At 45.9% G+C, this 20,644-nt stretch overlaps 1 protein-coding gene across 4 annotated transcripts in view; it reads left to right on the top strand.

Annotated features, from left to right (window-relative positions):
* Nucleotides 1-20,644, top strand: part of LOC147627148 (uvrB/uvrC motif-containing protein) — a 56,589-nt gene that overhangs the window by 18,191 nt on the left and 17,754 nt on the right. For all 4 annotated transcript variants that reach the window (XM_086815773.1, XM_086815772.1, XM_086815770.1 and 1 more), the window contains exons 4-6: nt 1,977-2,055; nt 2,173-2,266; nt 15,983-16,095. In XM_086815773.1, coding sequence (XP_086671899.1) covers nt 1,977-2,055; nt 2,173-2,266; nt 15,983-16,095 — 286 coding nt within the window. The remainder of the gene's footprint in view (nt 1-1,976; nt 2,056-2,172; nt 2,267-15,982; nt 16,096-20,644) is intronic.

Here is a 20,644-nt window from a genome sequence, read left to right as displayed (position 1 = left end):
TCTTTCTTTAACACACACACACTCTCTCCCTCTCTCAGTTTCAGTTAGTTGTTTAGTTGTTTTTAGCTTTCCTTACACAGACATTGTATCAGATCCACCAATTGTTGTAACCTTTTTGGTCTCATAGGTCATTTTGGCCATCTGAAGACGTTAATATATCATTTCATTTCATTTCTCTCCCTCCCTCAAGGCTCATACATACACACTCTAGTCTCTCTCTCTCTCTCTCTCTCAACTTTCACTATATATATATATAACAGACACTCCTGTTAAACTTGATGACGAAATTCCAACTTTTGACCTTGGATGACTATCATTATCCCTTTGTCTCCTCCTAGACATCCCAAATCTGTCATCCTTCCTTCGTGGCAGCTTTTTCACTGAAAACCTTGCCATGTTCCTGACTCCACTCCAGATTCGATCTTGAGACCTGTGCATCTGTTCCCCTTTGTCCCCTTGCCTTCATGCCATGTCCTTTCCTTGAACACTTCAATGGTCTCCTTCCTTAGGTTGATCATGGCATCCTTGCTCCACCCCCCTTGGAACGGTTTTCCTGAGAGCCTTCCTTGGTATGCGCCCCAAATGGCATCCGACCTTGAGGGTTTTCTGACACCATCCCTCCCATAGGATTTCTACCCTGGCTGTGTTACTCTCCTTGGACCTGTGCACCCTCTTGGGACACTTTCAGCACTTAGCCTCACCGAGCCTGATGCTCTGATACCAATGTCACATGCACGGAAGCTTTGAGTGTCTTCTTTCAACCCTAAGCACCTAAATAGGAACCTTGATGCAAATCACCAACAAAGACACAAAGAGAAGAGAGAGAGATTGCTGTATTTTCAGTATATTATATAGTACATAAATTGTCAAAGATGGGCCTTTGACCTACCAAAAAGGTGACTCTTGACCTACCCTATTACCTGTCCCATCTGGGGGAAGATGAATAACAAATGAACCTTGCTTTGCCTTTTATAAGCTTCCACATATTGGTCAGTCAGCCCTTCAGGCTGTCGGCCTGTTCCATGACCTGCTTATCCAGTCAATAAAGAGGTGCCTTCACACGTGTGGGCTATCAGTGCTGGCCAACTGCTCCTCATGTTGGCCAACAGTGTCCTGGCCTGCTCCTTGGACTGCTACTGCTACTCCTACTGTTTAATCTGTTGCCTTAGCCTGGAAAACTGCCATGTCAATTTGTGCACATGACATCGGGCGAGTGTGCCCATGACATAAGCCATACAGGTGGTTCATCTCAAAGTGGAGAAGTGTAGATGTTTGGTAGCTCCTTTGTGCACTCCCATTTGGAAGCTGTACAGCTGAGGACGGCTGCACTTTTATTGGGGTAGAAGGGAGAATGTGACACACCTCAGTATGGCTGCTTAGGACAACCACGTGGGCAGCGAATAGGCCCACACAAGCCCAAGTGAACACTAGGACACTGGGAGCCTTCACCATAGTACATGGTTGAGCCAAGAGATTGAACCCTAAAAATGATCCTTAGAGGGTCTTTTTTGGTGAAAAATAGGGAAAAGTGACAATACCGATTGGAAATAAGTTTGTCCATTAATCATATTCACCACCTATAAAATAGTCCACGTCTCTTCCCGGAAAAAAAAATAGTCCACATCTTCCCTTATTTCTCATTCTTGCTATTGGAGCTATCCTTCACCTGAGCTAACCTTTTCCTATACTAGCAGTAGGAAAGGAGGTGCAGATTTCACCTCCAAACTGCAGCAACAAGTTTCTTCTTCCCTCTTCCGCTAGCGTTTGCATGCAGACAGATTCTCTTGAGTTTTCAGTCTTGAGTCACTTGACAAGCTTGCACATAGAGAGTTTGCTCAAGGTATAATATAGTAGTAGTTGTAGGTTATTGGTGTGCTTGTGTTAAGTCTTCTGTTTTGTTAATCATCTCTATTAACACCTGCACTCCAAGATTAGCCTTACATTGCGACTTGTCCTGTTTAACATTGGCTCTCCAGAAATGATTTACAAAAAGCTGTTGAGGAAGAACATTATGGTGAAGCTGCAGAACTACGAGATCAGATCTCCAAATTAGAGGTTTTCTTGATTAACACGTCCATGTGGTCTCCATTTTTATTGTTGGAGTGGATGATATCTGCATGTTATATGGGTTGCAATAGGGGAGCTTTAACTAAACCCTTGTGTCTGTGGCAGGCAGAATCTTTAGCTGCTGCCGCTAAAGCCTTGGCCTATCAAAATGTGGAGTACACATTCCGACTTGGTCAGAAAGTGCAACATACCAAATTTGGTAAACATTGCTTTATTTTCCTTTGTAAATATATCACTCTTGTCATGGGAGTAAACTTTTGTATGCATAAAAACCATGTAAATAAGCTATTGTTTTCACAAATATGCTCTTAATATTTAGGTAGATTTGTACCATTATTTTTCTGTGGTAAAATAAATGGAAACTGGTAACTAAAATATTCATGCCATTATTTGTGAAGTGGTGGGGCTCCTTTGAAAGTCTAGGATGGTGTGGGTCAGATGGACTTGTGCATTAAAAGCTACAGCTCTTTGAACGGTAAAAGATACTTCCTAGGCTAGATTGGCAAGAATGAGTCTGCCAAGGGCCTTGGGGATGGCTTGCCCTCTCCACTTCTTCCACATCAACTTTGTAGCAGAGAATGGGAGTTCTCAGGTACCGTCACCCAGAGGATCAAGATAAAATTTCGCAACATAATGTTGCTATATTGAGACAAAAGACCAGCCATCCTCTGCTCCACTGTGGGTGTTGTCTGAACTACATTAGACTGAGAGCGGACATATATCAACGCACACTCTGCTCCTTTTCTTATGGCTCATTGGGCCTTAATATGGGAAATGAGTGGTATTCGAGGAATGCTCTGATCCTCGCGAATCATGATGGGCTCAAGAAAATCTTCAACAATAGTAAAAGTGTCCTGCCTCCAATCAGGAATGGGTGCATACTGTCTAAATCACTGAATCCTGAGGATCATGTCACACCCTAAAAGAGGGAAACAATGAAGTCCCACTAGAATGTTGCCTTCTGAACGTGAAAGTCAAATTGTTAAGCTTTATGAGAGATGTCTACGTAGACCAAGTGTAAACCCATCCACATCTAAATGATAAGGAACCAAGGTACAACTCATCTTGTTTGCCAACTGTGGAGAGATGACAATGAACTGTTGTCCCTTTCAGTGCCATAGGGACGGATAAGAGCCTTCTTTTGTTCCTCAGCCTCACCCTCTTGCTTATCATCCAATACCACTGGTGGCATTGAATTCAAAGCGGGCAATACTTGACCGGCATGAGAGGTGGATGGCAGAGGTATGGATGGGGATGATATGGTCTCTCTACAGTCGAAGTGGATGCCTTGGCAAACTTTTTAGCCTGAAACTTAGTGCAATCTTTCTTACGGGGTCCCAAAGTGTGGCAGAAGAAACAACGGTTCTCTGTCATGTACCATGTTTGTTCATCCGGCTAGATGTAACATCCAGTGATGCCCTCCTAGCTTTTTTCTCGGGAGTCTTCTTGGGCGTAGGATCCTTCTTATTGCTTTATTGACCCTGAGAATTTTGCTTTTGATCCTTTTGGTCTTTGCTGTTCTTAGTCCCCTTACTCTGGGTGGGACTTAGGATTAGACTGTACCTGCTTGGGCTTAACTTCGCTTAGCATTAGTTTCTGATTCTAAGCGAGACTCAAAATTCCTAATTGGGTACCTAATGTTTGTGTCTAAATCTCTAATAAACTGCTTTAGCTTATCTTCTTTCGATATACCCAACTGCTGGGCCATGGTAATGACCTTGTTGGAATAGGTCAAAACAGGGAACCGCCCTGAGTGAGTTTGTAAAACCTATCCTCAATATTGGTAATGTACTACGGTGGAAGAAAACATGCCTTGAGGTCAGCCACGAAAGTAGCCCAATCAAATTGGAATTGGCCTGTGAGAGGGTCTGTGTTTAGCGGTGACCAATGCTACACCAAGTGTTAGATATCCGTAACGCCACTACGGGCGTTACCATGAGAGGGGACGGCCTCTGGCTCACCACCCAGCCATAGAGGAAGAATGAGGATTGCCCCTCATCCCCCAGGCTATATAGTGTGTGGCGTGCCGTCCACACTAGCTTGGCCGCCCATGACTCGGCATGGGCGTCCTCTCCCACTGAACCCCGGATGGCCACGTCCTCGGCGCTCCGGTCGAGGCGTTGACGCAAAAGCCCCGTCTGGCCATCCGGTCTGCCGTCGGTCTCACAGGCGTTACAGCCTACGTGACATTGTGTTAGATATCCGTAACGCCACTACGGGCATTACCATGAGAGGGGACGCCCCTGGGCCATGGTAATGACCTTGTTGGAATAGGTCAAAACAGGGAACCGCCCTGAGTGAGTTTGTAAAACCTATCCTCAATATTGGTAATGTACTACGGTGGAAGAAAACATGCCTTGAGGTCAGCCACGAAAGTAGCCCAATCAAATTGAAATTGGCCTGTGAGAGGGTCTGTGTTTAGTGGTGACCAATGCTACACCAAGTGTTAGATATCCATAACGCCACCTACGGGCGTTACCATGAGAGGGGACGGCCTCTGGCTCACCACCTAGCCATAGAGGAAGAATGAGGATTGTCCCTCATCCCCCAGGCTATATAGTGTGTGGCCTGCCGTCCACACTAGTCTGGCCGCCCATGACTCGGCATGGGCGTCCTCTCCCACTGAACCCCGGATGGCCACGTCCTCGGCGCTCCGGTCGAGGCGTTGACGCAAAAGCCCTGTCTGGCCATCCGGTCTGTCGTCGGTCACAGGCGTTACAGCCTACGTGACATTGTGTTAGATATCCGTAACGCCACTACGGGCATTACCATGAGAGGGGACGCCCCTGGCTCACCACCTGGCTCACCACCTAGCCATAGAGGAAGAATGAGGATTGCCCCTCATCCCCCAGGCTATATAGTGTGTGGCCTGCCGTCCACACTAGCCTGGCTGCCCATGACTCCGCATGGGCGTCCTCTCCCACTAAACCCCGGATGGCCACGTCCTCGGCGCTCCGGCCGAGGCGTTGACGCAAAAGCCCCGTCTGGCCATCCGGTCTGCCGTCGGTCTCACAGGCGTTACAACCTACGTGACATTACCCTCCCCTTAAGAAGAGTTTTCATCCTCGAAAACAAACTGGGGAAACCTTTTGGAAATTGCACTACGGCGTTCCCAGGTACCTACCTCCTCATCCCTATCTGTCCATTTAACAAGTACCTCCTGGTACACTTTATGTCGGGTTTGTCTGTCACGATACTGTAGAATCTTTTCAGGTTCATGTGGTATCTTTGGTGGCTCTATCAAGTCCACCAAAATCTTTGGAGAAACTGCGTTCTCTAACCCGTGAACTGATTTCTTCAGCTTACTGACATGGAAGACAGGATGGACTTGAGAACTCTCCGGTAACTCAAGTTTATATGCTACGTCCCCAATCTTCTTAAGGATTTTAAAAGGACCACAATATCTCGGAGAAAGTTTATCACACTTTCCCGTTTTCATGGTTTCTGACTGCGCAGGAACCTTGAGGAATACAAAGTCACCTTCTGTAAAGGTCACCTTTCTTCGTCCTTTATCTGCATAAGTTTTAGCGTGATCCTGAGCGCTACGAATGCTCTCACGTGCGGCTCTAAGCATATCATTCATATCTCAAGGAAATCCTTGACAGATTGAATCTTCTCCTTTTCTAGGCCTACAGCCATCGGAGATCTCGGCTGGAATCCATACATTAACATGAATGGTGTAAATCCAGTCGCTGAGTGTTTGGAGGTGTTATAGGCAAACTCCAATAAGGGCAAGTACTCTTCCCAATTAGATTGCTTCTTACTAACATAAGAACGCAACATATCCTCTAGAATTTGGTTAACTCTTTCGGTTTGACCATCAGACTCCGGATGATCTGCCGTACTCATACTCAGAGTAGTATCCAACTTTTTGAAGACTTCCCTCCAAAATGACTGTTGAACTTTCTATCTCTATCCGACACTATATCTGCGGACAGGCCATATAGCTTGTAGAGATGTTCAATAAAGAGTTTTGCCAACTCTGGCGTTTTAACAGTTTTCTTCGTGGCAATAAACTTTGCCATTTTAGTTAACCTGTCCACTACCATCCACACCAAGTCATTCCCTCGACTCGTCTTGGGTAAACCGGTAATGAAATCCATGGAAATGCTTTCCCATTTCCCTTGAGGAATCTCCAGCGGATGGAGTAGTCCTCCAACCTTAAGACGTTCATGTTTATTGACTTGGCACTTACTGCATTTCAGCACATAAGTCTGGACATTCTTAAACAAACTCGGCCAATAAAACTGTCTTTTTACTAGTGCATAGGTCTTCTGAATCCCAGGATGACCCGCACTTGGACTATCATGACTTTCTTTAAGAATTTGGGCCCGAAAGTCACCAACAGTTGGTACACATATTCTACCCTTGTAGAGTAAGTACCCATTGTCAATGGAGTAATTAGCATATTTCTCCCACGTGTCCGGCCGAGCTTGACCGCCGCTACGGGCAATCCGACGTGCCATTAATTGGGGAAGTCATTGGTAAGCAAATGTCTAGTAGTACTCACGCAAGGTTACACACTTATGAATCATTTGGGTGGGTTGTACCATCTATCAAGAAAAAATTCCAAACTACTAATAACCACATTATCAATCCACAGATAATGACTGAGCTTGCTGCGAAGCCATAGGTTGCTAGATAATTGATGGTAATTACACAAGCCCAATGTCTCATTACATCATACATTCAATATAAATGCAAACATCACAGTACTTTGTGATGATGAACTTAGGAATATCATCCTATCCCTGTTTGGTGTTGGTATGAAGTATAACTATGAGAACATTATTTGCTGCCTCCTCATTATAGCGGCAAAGCTAGGATTTACCACTAAGCTCTCCGACTTAGCCTCCTATCCTAACTCAGCCCGAGTTTATGTACACTACATATGTCGGATCCGATACTAACAACAACCAGGCTCGTCTGGAGTGAGATACTACTCACTATTGCCATGCTAGATTTGCATAGCTTTCTAGTTGAGTCTTTGTTGAAACTCTCGGTTGGCGGCTTCTAAACAGTGCTTGTCTTCCTCATATTTGCGTGGGGCTTCCTTATCCCTTTGTTCCTCTGCACGTCTTTGTTCTTCTTTATTTTTTTCTTCTTCAGCTTTTCTCCTTGCTTCTTCACATCTTTCGTCGTCTTTTCTTCTTCATTCCTCCAGACCTAAGAACATTTGTGCCAGATCTGAGAGGCCTTCTTTGGGCTTCTCTTTTCTGCGGCAAGCTGCATCTTCAATGAATTTATTTGCTCCATCATTATTGTCAGGAGCTCTTTTGTGCTTGGTGGAAGCGTACTTTCTTTTGGTGTGTTGCTTTGGAAGCTTCGTGTTTCCATAACTTCCTTCTTGCTTTCCTCTTGATGCGATGTCTTTCTCGACATGGTGGAGGCCTGGGTGTTTTTTCTGGACTGCAGTGTTACCATCCATCAGATGCTCTCACTTCTTTAGGTAGCCGAGTTGGGTCATTGACCCTTTTTTTTTTTCCGAGAAAAGATCCTTTCATTAGTTATATAAAAACGCCCGTAGGGCTACAAAAGATCCTCTCCTGCTCACAAGAAAAACAGAGCAGTGAACAAAGCAAGGCAGCCCGGGAGACTCTCCCGAGGTGCTGAAAAGTACAAGCATCAATACAAAGAACTGAGGGGCTAAATCATACAATAGGAGGGGGGAAAAGAGTTGGGTCACTGACTTGATGCTCTGATACCAATGTTGCATGCACTGAGGTTGATCGTGGTAACGCACAACAGGGCCTTCCTTATACCTTTATGTGGTGAGACCTTTAGCATCCAATTCACAGATTAGAGAGAGAGAAGAGAAGTAGATGACATAGTAATGGGTCCCAATTACCCACTGAAGGCCCCCCCTCCACGAGTATTTGCTTATATTACTTCTTTGGAGAATGCAGTACAATGCTTGAGAACAAGCAATATGACTGTCCAACGCAAGGACGAGGACCGTACGTCGGCTGAATATCCACCAATCCAAGGCACTGTAGAAGACTCTTCAGGCCACTTATGCAAGTCCAAATAGCTATAGGACTGCACATTGCTTGACTTCTGATGATAATCTCTGATTTGTATCTGATGATTTTGGGACTGAACTGATCTTGCCTTTTTATACACTTCAGGGTTCCCAGTCGCCTGCCCATAAAGCAAGTCGGCTGGCTGGAAATGTCCACGACTGGCATTAAATGCCAGTCGGCTGCAGCAACTGATCACGACTAGCATAAGATGCTAGTCAGCTGCCCGTTAGCTGGTCCGGGTGGCTGCCAGATCTGGCCGACTGAACCCATGTCCACATGGGCCTGGCCGATTGGAGCCCCAATCCCACAAGGGGCTGCTGACATGGTCTGGAAAGCATGGCAGGGGTTTTGCTATCCTTTTGCAAGGCTAGCCACCTCTTGGGGCTGCCTTGGGTCTGGCCTCTTCTATATTAGTCCTCTAATGCATCTATTGCTATGGCTAACATCTACATATTCCTGAATGCTGAATTCTCCACAGTGGGTTAAGAGGACTGCCCTGACAAGGCTGGGAGATTGACCTACGTAGCTCGTGCTTGACATGTCCCGGACTAGGCTCACAAAAGGGGTCACGGCATACGACAATTAAATCGTAAAAGGTACTACTTCTGTACATGATTCTTGCACTGTTGATGAGTCAATTTGTCACCATGTACCACAGTGCATGGGTGCACGTGACATTCCCTCTTGCTTAGCTTGGCGGCAGGTTCATAGCTTCGAGGTAGTTCGCCAATAACTGTGGATACTCAAGGAAGAATTCTTCATCTAGCTAAATGGCGTCATGCGTCCCTCGATCTTTGAACTTTGCCTAAAATTGGTGGACGTTGTCCAGAACCATGCTTCTAGCGATGTAGAAGGATCTGCTCAGGCTCTATCACCTCTACTTCATCAAAACCATTTCTGCCTGCCTGCTGCTCTTCTGGAACATTTTGCGATGAAGGTCCAATATAAGGCTTTAATCAAGAGACATGGAAGACGTGCATTGTCCAACTGTCTAGCAATCTGAGTTGCATGGTGATGTTGCTTATCTTCTTTATGATGGGAAAGGACAAAAACTTCTGAATGACAACTTTGGAGAGCGCTTGCCCACTTGCTTGAGTCTTTGCTTCATGATCCTTAAACATACCTAGTCACCTTCTTTGAAATTGACGTCTCCCTCGGTGACTTGTTTACCTGTCTGGTGTAAGTCTCCCGAGCTTTGGTAAGATGCTCTTTGATGGACTCAATGATGGCTGAAAAATTTTCTGTCGTCTTGTTGGCTTCCAAGGAAGGAGAGATCATCCTCGTGCAAAGGGATGAAAATCTTCGACCAAAGGTTGCCTCGTACGGAGTTCTGCCAGCACTGGATGAGTGAGTGTCGTTAAGAATCGCCTGTACCAACGAGAGATGAAGCTCCCATTTCGACTGTTGATCATGGTAGTACGCTTTAAGCACATCGAAAGCCAACTGATTGTAAATCTTGGTTTGGCCATCGGTCTGGGGATGGAATGCAGTGGACAATTACCAAAGTTGTTGAACAGAGCTCGCCAGAAGTGAGATGTAAACTTTGGGTCCCGATTTGAAGTAATGGTCCATGGTAATACACAAACTGGATACCAATGTCGGAGAAAGAGCCGAGCTATATCTTCTGCTGTGGCCGTCTATTTGCATGGTATAAGCATACACAATTTACTGAATCTGCTAACTATCGTCATACACTGAGTATTCCCAGATCCAGTAGATGCGGGAAGGGGTCCAACAAAATCCATCGAAATGTCGTGAAACGGACCCTCAGGAATGGACAATGGCTGAAGCAACCCTGCTTGTTTGGTATGAGGTACTTTCACTTTTTGACATATAGGACACTGAGAAACATAGTTGTACACATCTTTTCGCATCTTCGGCCAATAAAACGATCTTTCTAACTATTCCAAGTTACTGTTGATCCCGCGATGACCACCAACAAGTGAATCATGGGCATCGTGGAGGAGTGCTAGTCTTTTCTCCCTGAGAACACATAGACGACCCTTGTAAAAGAGCCAACCGTCTTGAATAGTGTAATGACCTGGTTCTGAATAAAGGGCCATATTGTAAGGAGTTCAAAATTCTGGACAATCTATATACCGTGTCTTCATACTGTCTTGTATCTCCAACACATTGGACTCCTGTACTGTTTGAATACTACCTTTGCAACTGAGAGCGTCCGCTACAGGGTGGTTCTTACCCGATACATACTCAATCATTCCTCTAAATTGTTGGAACAATTGACTCCATCGATGCTGTCTATCGCTCCATTGGGCACTTGGCATAGTTTGCAACCACTTCAAGGTTTGGTGGTCTGTCTTCACAGTAAATTCCCTTCCATAAAGAAAAGGTTTCCACTGCTTTGAGGCTGTGATAACCCCTAGCAACTCTTTGTCATATACAGAATAATTTTTTTCTGCACAATTCAACTTTCTGCTGTAATACGCCACTGGTCTACCTTCTTGTTGCAAAACTGCTCCTATGGTGAGATTACTGGCATCGGTGATTACCTCAAAAGGGTCATCCCTTGATGCGAGTTTAAGAACTGGAGCTTCGGAAGCTGCCTTTTGCAAAGCAAAGAAAGCCTCTAAAGCCTTACCTGTGACTGAAACTTTCAGTCTTCTAGTCTTCACGCCCTTCAGCAAATCTATCAATGGTGTTGTAAGGTTAGAAAACCGATCCATATGCGAGCTATATGCTTGGCACAAGCCCATGAAGGAATGTATCTCTTGGGCTGTCTTTGGAACGTCCCAATCGAGGATTGCCTTTATCTTTTCAGGGTCAAGGTGAATGTCAGCAGAACCTATCACATAGCCCAGGTCCTGAACTTCTTGAACTCCAAATATGTTCTTCTTTCCATTAATGTAGAGTTCGTTGTCTTGCAAAGCTGCAAGACCTTCTGCACATCTTTCACATGCTGCTTTGCAGTGGTAGAAAAAATAAGAATGTCATCCAAAAAAATGAAAAGACATATACCGATGAGTACAACGAAGACTCGTGACATCATCTTGTTGAATGCATTGGTTGCCCTCGTTCTGTTCGAAAGGCAATCTTTGGGATATCGGCCTTGAAAATCCTGACTTGGTGAAGCCACTTTTGAGGTCGATCTTTGTGAAGTACTGAGCACCGTTGAGCCTTTCAAGGATGTAGTCTATCCTTGGCATTGGAAACTTATTCTTGACTGTCAACTTGTTGAAGGCTCGGTGTTCACACAGAGACGTGCGGTCTTATCCTTCTTCTGCACAAACAGAATCGGTGCAGCAAATGGAGAGGAAGAAGGCTTGATGAAACCAGACCTCAGCAACTGTGCTAGTTGCGTCTCCAACTCAGGTTCCAATGCCTTGGAAAGACGATATGGAAACTTACTGGTGGCTCAGCTCTAGGTACCAATTTGATATGATGGTCCTCAAGACGAGAGGGTGGGGGTGTTGGTGGAAGATCATTCCTCAACATGATGTCTTGAAACTTTTGAAGGAGGCCAGTCATCTCGGGTTCTAATGGAGTCGCGATGGATGTCGCTATCTGCCGTGGGCGGGGACATAGATCATCGCACACTCACCTCCCTTTCTAATAGCTCTACTGGCTTGAAGGTGGGAAATAAGTAGGATACCATGAATACTCCGATCCTTGCGAATGATAGTAGGCTCAGACAAACCTTCGACGATTGTGAAGGTGTCCTGCCTCCAATCAGGAATGGGCGCAACTAGCGGAACCACTGAATCCCAAGGATCATGTCGCGCCCGAGAAGGGGCAAGACAATTCCCTTTGAACTGTGAAGGCAAACTGTTGAGCTTTCTAAGAAATATGAGTATGTAGGAGGCCGGGAGTGAACCCGTCCACGTCCAAATGGTACGGCGCAAGGACACATTTCATCTTGGCCGCCAACTGTGGAGAGATGGCTTCTTCTGAACTGCCCATGTTGAAGATAACAACAAACTGTTACCCCTTCGCGGTGCCATAAGCTTTGATAAGACTTTTTTGACGCTCTTCAACTTCGCCTTCCTGCTTATCATTAAATACCACTGCGGGTACCGGGCAAAAGCTGAACAACATTGGTGGTTGAGGGGGTGGTACAACTGCAGCAGTAGCCACTATAGAGGCTGGTTGTTTGCTCTTTTCCGCTTGCCATTTGGTACAACCCTTCTTGGCATGTCCCGTGTGGTAGCAGAAAAAACAACGGTTCTCTTTGAAGTACCGTTCCTTCTCATCTGACTGCAGGAATCCTCCAGTAAGGCCCTCCTTGATCTTTTCTTCAGGGGTCTTCTTAGGTCCATCTTGTCACTCCTTCCCGGAGCTATTCTGGCCCTTCTTCTTTTGATCCTTGTTGTTGTTATTGTTGTTGGGAGCCCCCTTACCTTATTGCTGGTTAGACGCCTGGTTCCACTGGTTGGCTTACTTCTGTTGGCTGAGGTTTGGGGGTGATTGGAGCAGTCTTGGGCTTGCCTCCATTGAGCATCATCTCGTGATTCTGTGCAAGGGTCAAAGCCTTGTTGTATGTCCGAGGTTCGAAATTTCGAACAGGGAACTGAATGTTTGGATCCAATCCCCGAATGAACTGCTTGAGCTTCTCCTCCTTGGACTTCCCCAACTGTTGAGCTGATGTGATCACCTTGTTCGAGTAAGTGAGCACAGGGGAACCGTTCTGGGTGAGTTTGAAGAACTCATGTTCTAGATTTGTCATGTACTGCAGAGGTGGAAACCTGGTCTTCAAATCAGACACAAAGGTGTCCCAATCATAGTCCGGTAAGCTAGTGTAAGGATCTGTATGCAAACGGGACCAGTGTTGCCACCAAGTGACTGCATCACCGGTGAGGTGTGGAGCCACTAGATGGACTTTGTCTTGGGTTTTTGTGATTTTTGAAAGAGGAAAGTGGGCAACAAACTGGTGAATAAACTGTTCACAACCGAATGGTCGCACTTGCCGTCATACTTGGTGAAGTTCGGTGAGGCACGAATAACTGTTGTCAAAGCTCTGGATGGGGATGTGGAGGATTGAGAAGGGTGGAAAGAAGTTACCAGAGTCCGAAGTGTCTATTGGAACTCGTCCCTCAAGTCTTCTCGGGCCTATCACTTGTGGTCGGCCTTCATTTCGAGCTCCGCCCACAATCGCTCCTCTTTGGCCTTGCGTTTGGCTTTCTCTGCCAACTGTTCGGCTAGTCTTGCTTCACAGTCTCACTTGTCTTTTTCAGTCATCCATCGACACCATTGTTCCATTGAGGAACTTTGTTCGCCAAGGTTGCTTGTGTAAGTCTGCCAGTTTTTTTTCCATCTGCACTTCAACTTTTGGTTGTCTTCGTCTTTTTTTTGTGGAAGCGTTCCTTTAAAACAACATGCATGAATCTAAAAATAGATGTAGTAGAGACAACACCAGATGGTGTCCTAAATTACCCACTGAAAGGCGCACCCCCCCAGCCCCATTTGCTTTATTTCTTTTTCTAGAGAACTGTAAACAAACTGAATTGTGTCCACAAGACTAAGCGGACAAATTGACTGACTCACCGCCAAACGCAAGGACAAAGCGACCAAACGCTGGGCAGAACTATGCATAAGCTTTAGGCGACTTTGAAACTATCTTCAAGAGAAATACACCGGCCCGAGACAGAGGGAAGGTATCTTGAATACTCCTGAAGAGACTGAGCTTCTTTGCCTTGGGCTGAGAGCACAAGTATGGCTGTAAGTATGCACAGGCACAATTCTAGGCACACATGCTTGACTTCTGATGATAATCTCTGATTTGTATATGATGATTTTGGGACTGGGCAGAACTGTGCATTAGCTTTAGGCGACTTTGAAACTATCTTCAAGAGAAATACACCGGCCTGAGACTGAGGGAAGGTGTCTTGAATACTCTTGAAGAGACTGAGCTTCTTTGCCTTGGGCTGAGAGCACAAGCGAGCACAAGTATGGCTGTAAGTATGCACATGCACAAGCCTAGGCACACATGCTTGACTTCTGATGATAATCTTTGATTTGTATCTGATGATTTTGGGACTGAACTGATCTTTTGCCTTTTTATACACTTCAGGGTGCCCAGTTGGCTGCCCATAAAGCAAGTCGGCTGGCTGGAAATGTCCACGATTAGCATTAAATGCCAGTCGGCTGCAGCAACTGATCACGACTAGCATAAGATGCTAGTCTGCTGCTTGTTAGCTGGTCGGGTGGCTGCCAGATCTGGCTGACTGAACCCATGTCCACATGAGCCTGGCCTACTGGAGCCCCAATCCCAGAAGGGGCTGCCGACATGGTCTGGAAGGCATGGCAAGGGTTTTGCTACCCTTTTGCAAGGCTAGCCACCTCTTGGGGCTGCCTTAGGGCTGGCCCCTTCTATATGAGTGCTTCTACATGCTCTAATGCATCTATTGCTATGGCTAACATCTACATGTTCTTGAATGCTGAATTCTCCACAGTGGGTTAAGAGGACTGCCCTGACACTGTAAGGCTGGGAGACTGACCTACGTAGCTCGTGCCTGTCATCTCCCGGACTGGGCTCACAAAGGGGTCACTACATACGACAAGTAAATCGTAAAAGGTACTACTTCTGTACATGATTCTTGCACTGTTGTCACCGTGTACCACAGTGCATGGGTGCAGGTGACATTACTGTAGCAGGTCAGCCTGTTTATACCCTGTTGGCCAAGTCATCTTGGACAAGAAATGCTGAATATTCATTTTATGCTAGCATAAATGTTGCGCATGACTTAGATGCTGTCCAGCCTGCTGTTTGAACTTTGCCTGCCACAGGCTGCTGTCAGCCCCTCTAGGCTGGCCGACTGGAGCACTTTGTTGGCCAGGCCCTTATGGCCCCTAGGGATGCTGGCTGGACCATACAGCCAGATTAGGCTGTTGTTTGGGCTGCCCAAAGGCGCCCATAAGGCATGGGCTGCCCATGGTCCAATGCAAGGCTGCAATATCTTGTATATTTCTATCCTTGACTTGGCTAGATTCTTTTGATGCAAAACCTACTGCTAAGGCTGACTGCGACATGCTCTATTTAATGAAGTCTCCAAGTGGGTTAAGAGGACTGACTCCCGACTGACCTCTATGGCTCGGAGACTGACCTATGTAGCTCGTGTCTGACTGTCCGAGGGCGCACAATGGGGTCACGGTGTACGACAAATATTCCTAGAAAAAGGTATTACTCATGTACAAAGGTTGCATTGATGATCATGCTAGTGTGTCACTGTGCACCCCAACGCAAGTGTAGGGTGCACGTGATGGTATGGGTGGCCTCTAGCTGTGGGCGGTGCCAATCCAAGGGCTGACTATGGTCTACTCCTCGAGATGCTAAATTGAGGATAAGCTATGGTGGAGGCTCCTCTGCTACTCCTAGAAAGCCTAGAGCCTGTCTTGGGTGGCCGCTTACAGGAAGAGGCTGAGCTCCTGAAGAGTCTTAGAGTCCTATCCAGGGGTGAAGCAGCAGCATCTGGGGAGGACTCCCGAATCTTCTCAATGTGGTGGCAGATATCTGGATCTTGGATGAGGCAATTTGGGAATCAGGATCTTGGTTGTGTTGATGGTCTTGCTGCCATGAGTCACCAAAGTGCAAGGGAATTGGGGAGTGGTCGGAGAAGGTAGTGCCAACTAGGAAGCAGATGGATCAGCCTTCGTGCTCATCAACACTCGTCAGGATAAATGAAGTTGAGTTGAGCAAGATTGGGACCCTGGTCTCGGCAGTCCAGTCTGGTGAAAAGGAGCCCGTGGTAGTAAAGATCATCTCCTCCCGAGTAGCACACTCTCTCCCCTGCTACCTTTGTGGCCATCTTTTCTCTCTCTGCAAGGCACTAATTAGGTAGAGTTCTGTGTGGACTAAGTATAGCTCAAAGAAAAGTGACCGAATGCTTCTTTGATTTTGAGAAGCATATCCATGATGTCCATCGCAAATTTTCTTTCAGGATACAGAGGTGTCGTATGTGGAATGGATCCTTTCTGCTCTGAATCAGACGGTTGGTCTTCAGCTGCATTGGTCAAGAACCTGTCTCGTGGAAAAAATCAACCTTTTTATCAGGTGCAGATCTTAATCCATTATTTTGTACTTAAATATCATTGCTAAATGCTTTTGTTTAAACCTCTGGGGCATTTTGTGGTCCAAATCAACTGAGCAGTAGAGACGAGCATTTGTTACACTTACTGCTGCTTGCCAAGGAGGAAGGGGGATGCTGTTTTCAATGCTTGAAACAAGGAAATGGGTGATGGGGAGACCCTTTCTATGAGCCCCAAATGTAGCCCAAGTGGGATCACTGCCAATCAGCTGGTCAGCTTGCTGTTCTAGATCTGCTGGTTGGCTATCAGCCAGCCCCAACTGGGTGGCTGGTCTGGGCGCCTCCCTTGGGGGGTTCTGTGCTGCCACTACATACATAGGCCCTATGGCATGCACAACTGCAACCGTGTGAACCACCACTTTTCTGCTACCTTTGCAATTGCTTGGCCAGCTTTGTTATGGGCGGGGATTTCCTCTGGTGCGAAATCTGTTGCATGATTCACCCCTCAGCCTCTGAACTGCTAATTACATTCCTAATTGGATCTTTGTGATTCTGAGGCATAGAGACCTCTCAACTTTGACATTTCCGACTCTGATGTGAGCTACTTGGAACTTGGACATACGTGTGAGGCTAACACTGTTTGAAGCCAATCCTTTGTGTACATTGAGTGAGAATCTTTGGAGTCTCCATCCACGTAGTGTGGTGGATAGGGGGATCTAGTCTATATCCTACTCAGACAACTGTGAAAATGCTCTGAGAGCTGCATGCTTTTATGTGATGGTTGTATATAGAGCTCTAACATGTGTCAGCAAGGCTGCAAAGTGTGGTTGGTATTCTAATCGTTGCTACTCTCAAGGCCTTCAACAAGTGTTGCTTCGTACATGTTGCAAAGAAGACCCAGTTCATATGCTTCCGGTGAAAAAGTGGAAAACAGGAGGTGGGCTAGTTCTGTTTCGTATGCTATCCACATCACCGGCGTCCGGCAAGAAAAAAAAGTCTCACCTCAACCCCTCGGGCCTTGACCAAGCGGAGGCCATCTCCGAGATTTCACTAAAAGACAATTTCGTTTTGCAGCTGGTAGGGTTTGAAACCCGGACTTATCACGTATGGCCAAACACCTTAACCACATGGACTACATTCGTTCGTTGATTGGTGTGAGTGTCAGAATCATTTTGTTATTGCCGCCGCTTTGTGTGAACTGCCCAGCAGAGTTCCATGCCTGCATACGTCCTTTTCCAGCGGAAGCGTCTGAACTGGGCCTAAGTCCAACATGGCACTTGCTCTCCTATAAGTGCTTCTCATGATATACGAATTACTGCTCCTTGGTGCACTGTATCGTCATTCATGACCTCCCAACACGTTTTTCATTGTGAATGGAAATCTTTCGTTAGCTTATTGATCTACGAAGCATGGCAACTTTGCCATTATTGTCACGTGCATCAACCTCATGCAATCTAGAATGTGTCAAGCTACTCATGGATAGGCTTTAGCAGGAGATGTCAGTGAGAGGGAAGCACATGGATTAGCTTGAATTTCATGCTCATATTGGGGAAGGACAAAACTCATTGGCATTGTTCTATGAGAGTACAGAGTTGGAAATAAAAGGAGCAATATTGGCAGTCTCAGGAGCATGAGGAGTAGGTCAACCAGAGAAAAGGGATAAAAACGTCAGTTTTCTACATTACTGAGCAGTCCAAATGTGCCCAGACCATAGTCACCAGGCATTTCTGAAAACACATTTCCTAAATGTTTCTGAAACGTTTTCTACGAATGCCAGAATTTTCCTAAAGGTTTCATTGGAGCGCCGCAGGGGGGGGGGTGCGGGGGGAGTTTGGGGGTGTGTAACATTGTAACGTGCAACTGGCCAGATCGTGTAACGCACAACAAGACCTTCTTTATACCTTTATGTAGTGAGCATGAAACATCCACTTAAAATCTTTTATACACAGGAGGTAGAGCTGAAGAGAGAAAGAAAGAAAGAAAGAAAGTTATATTAATGTCCACGGAAGACCCCAAGGGCCTATGAGACCAAAAGTAGTACAATGGTACCATGGATATATTGAGCCATGGAAAACTGAAAGAAAATTTAAAATGAAGACATCTGATAGTACATGTGATCAACAGATGATCATGTGTAGAGTGAGATATGTTGTGATCAGCTAATGACGATACCCACCTCAACTAGAACCGATGTGATGGTGGAGTGAATGTCAAGCCTCTGTGATGGGAGCGTGTCATGTCAGTGGAGAACCTCATGAATCCGTCCCTATGTGGTGGAGGGTCCTGATGCTCTAGGGATGTCTGGCTCGCAGAATGGATCGAGCTCTCTCGCTAAGAAGAACTCCTTTGGGGCATGGAGCTAGAGCATGTGTACGGGTGGTGGGCTTTGATGTCGTAGTAGAGGAACTGTCGTGGGCAGTGGATTTCGATGTGGATGTTTGTACCACAAAGAAATCTGTGATGGCTCTCTGTGTCCTGTCGGAGCCAGGGCTGTCTCTCAGCATGTTGCCTCAACACTACATCCCTATGTCGTCTGAGCTCCATCAAGTACATGTCCAAGCACCTCTGAGCCTCAAACTGTATCACCCATGTGAGTGGTCGGAATCCCTCTCAGAAGAGGCAGTGGAATCTCCCCCGTATCTCATAGTAAGCCGGGCAATTGAACATATATTGGGCCTCACTCTCTACTTCTCCTGTGGTGCATACTGTGCATGTCCTCTCCTTATGTGGGATATCCTCAGCTCTGCGAATCTCTACTCTAAGGCGGTGGGAGGATACCCTGATTTGGCCAATGGTGATACGCATAGCATGTCACATGCACTTTGCACTGTAGTGCATGGTGACAAACTGGCTCATCATCATTAGTGCAACATTGTAACAATATTAGTACCTTTCAGGATGATATTTGTAGTACGCCGTGACCCCATTGTAATCCTTAGTCTAGGATAAGTCAGGCACGAGCTACGTAGGTCATTCTCAGCCTTAGACACTCAGTTAGCTAGTCCAAGTCCCTTAACCCACTTGAAGAGACGCATTCATGCATGTAAAGTCAGTAGAAACCTTAGGGTTTGCATTAGAAAGCATTCTGCATATTGCACATCATTCATTCATTGCATCTAGACCATTGCAGAACCCTCCGATATCATCTAGTATTTATCAGAATATTTACTAGAAATTTTCTGGTATTTTTTCCACAATTTCCATCATTTAGATATTTTATTTGGACATGTGCAGTCGGCCAGCACTGTAGCCAGCCAACTAGCTCATCTTGCCCATATAAATAGCCTAGCATAGTAGTCATTCATTCATTCATTCATTCATCATATTCAGCAGTGAAGCCAATCAACGCTTGGAGCCTTTAGCACAAGGAGCATAAAGCGATTGCAGATTTCAGCCCTCATACCTCAGCGTTTTCAGCCTACAGCCCTAGGCGCATCAACGCATGAGCATTCAGCCCTGCATCAGCAAAACGCAGTAGGTTTCAGCATTCAGCCATCATTCAACCTTGTGTTTTCTGCATCCATACAGTTTTCTGCATTCATCATTTCATCTTTTTGCTCTAGCCACTTGGTGAAGGTAAAACGCAGCATTCATACTCAGTCTAAAAACAGTCCCAAACAGCCCCTCTCTCAACCTCAGCTTTGCATCCCCTTCTCATTCCATTGGGAAGAGTGCATAGGCTCGAGATTGGACATCTTTGGTGCTTCCATAGCAGTGTACAGTTCAGCCCAACACTCGGTCTTCAGAGGTCTTGCGTTTTGCTTATTGTCAGCACACCGTCAGTCTCTTTAAAGATAATAAAACAAATACCATTGCAGAAGTCTCATAACATTATCTGGTAATTTTTCCATATTTTATAGTATTTATTTAGCATTTAATACTATCATTACTTTATTTATCCATGTAGCAAGTTGTGTAGCACTTTATGCTACAGTCGGCTAGCATTAGTTGCTAGACTTGTACATATAAATAGTCTTCAATAGCATACATATCTCATCTATCTCAGCATTCAGCAATAGGCGCATCAGCGTTTCAATCTACAATTCAAAGTGCTTGCTTAATACTTGAATGCCATGCTTAATGCTTTTGAATTCTAGGAATGCCATGTCACTTGTACACCAACAAGGTTTGCACGTGACACTGGATGATCCGGTTGATCTCCTGTCAGGTAGGGGGAATCCAGGCTATACTGAAATGGGGGGAGACGGTCCATTTGTATGCCATGTGCATGAAACCACTCGACTACCTCAGAGTACCATACATGTGTCGGTAATGGTGGCGGCGTGTCGCTGAGGAGGAGGGCAGTCTAGCTCGTCTCAATCGCTCTGTCTCCCTCTCGTTGTATAATTGCATAGGACTCTAGTGCTAGTCGTGGGAGGCGATCTCTGTCAAGCGTGTATACATGCTGAATATAAGTGACAGTGTGAAAAAGGGCATCTGTAACCAGTGGGGCCACCCCAAACTTTGCATGTAGAATGTCATGTGGTACAGATGCCTTACTCCTGATCATACGTGACAACATCATCACCTGTAGTCTCTCTATGCTCCTCTTGTGATCCTTCCCTAGGCCGGGCC

The sequence above is a fragment of the Cibotium barometz genome, chromosome 21 (assembly GCF_041138505.1).
Source record: "Cibotium barometz isolate CiBa-2024 chromosome 21, ASM4113850v1, whole genome shotgun sequence".
NCBI classification, from domain to species: Eukaryota; Viridiplantae; Streptophyta; class Polypodiopsida; order Cyatheales; family Cibotiaceae; genus Cibotium; species Cibotium barometz.
Note: the sequence above shows the minus strand (reverse complement) of the source record. Positions and strands in the feature narration are given on the sequence as shown.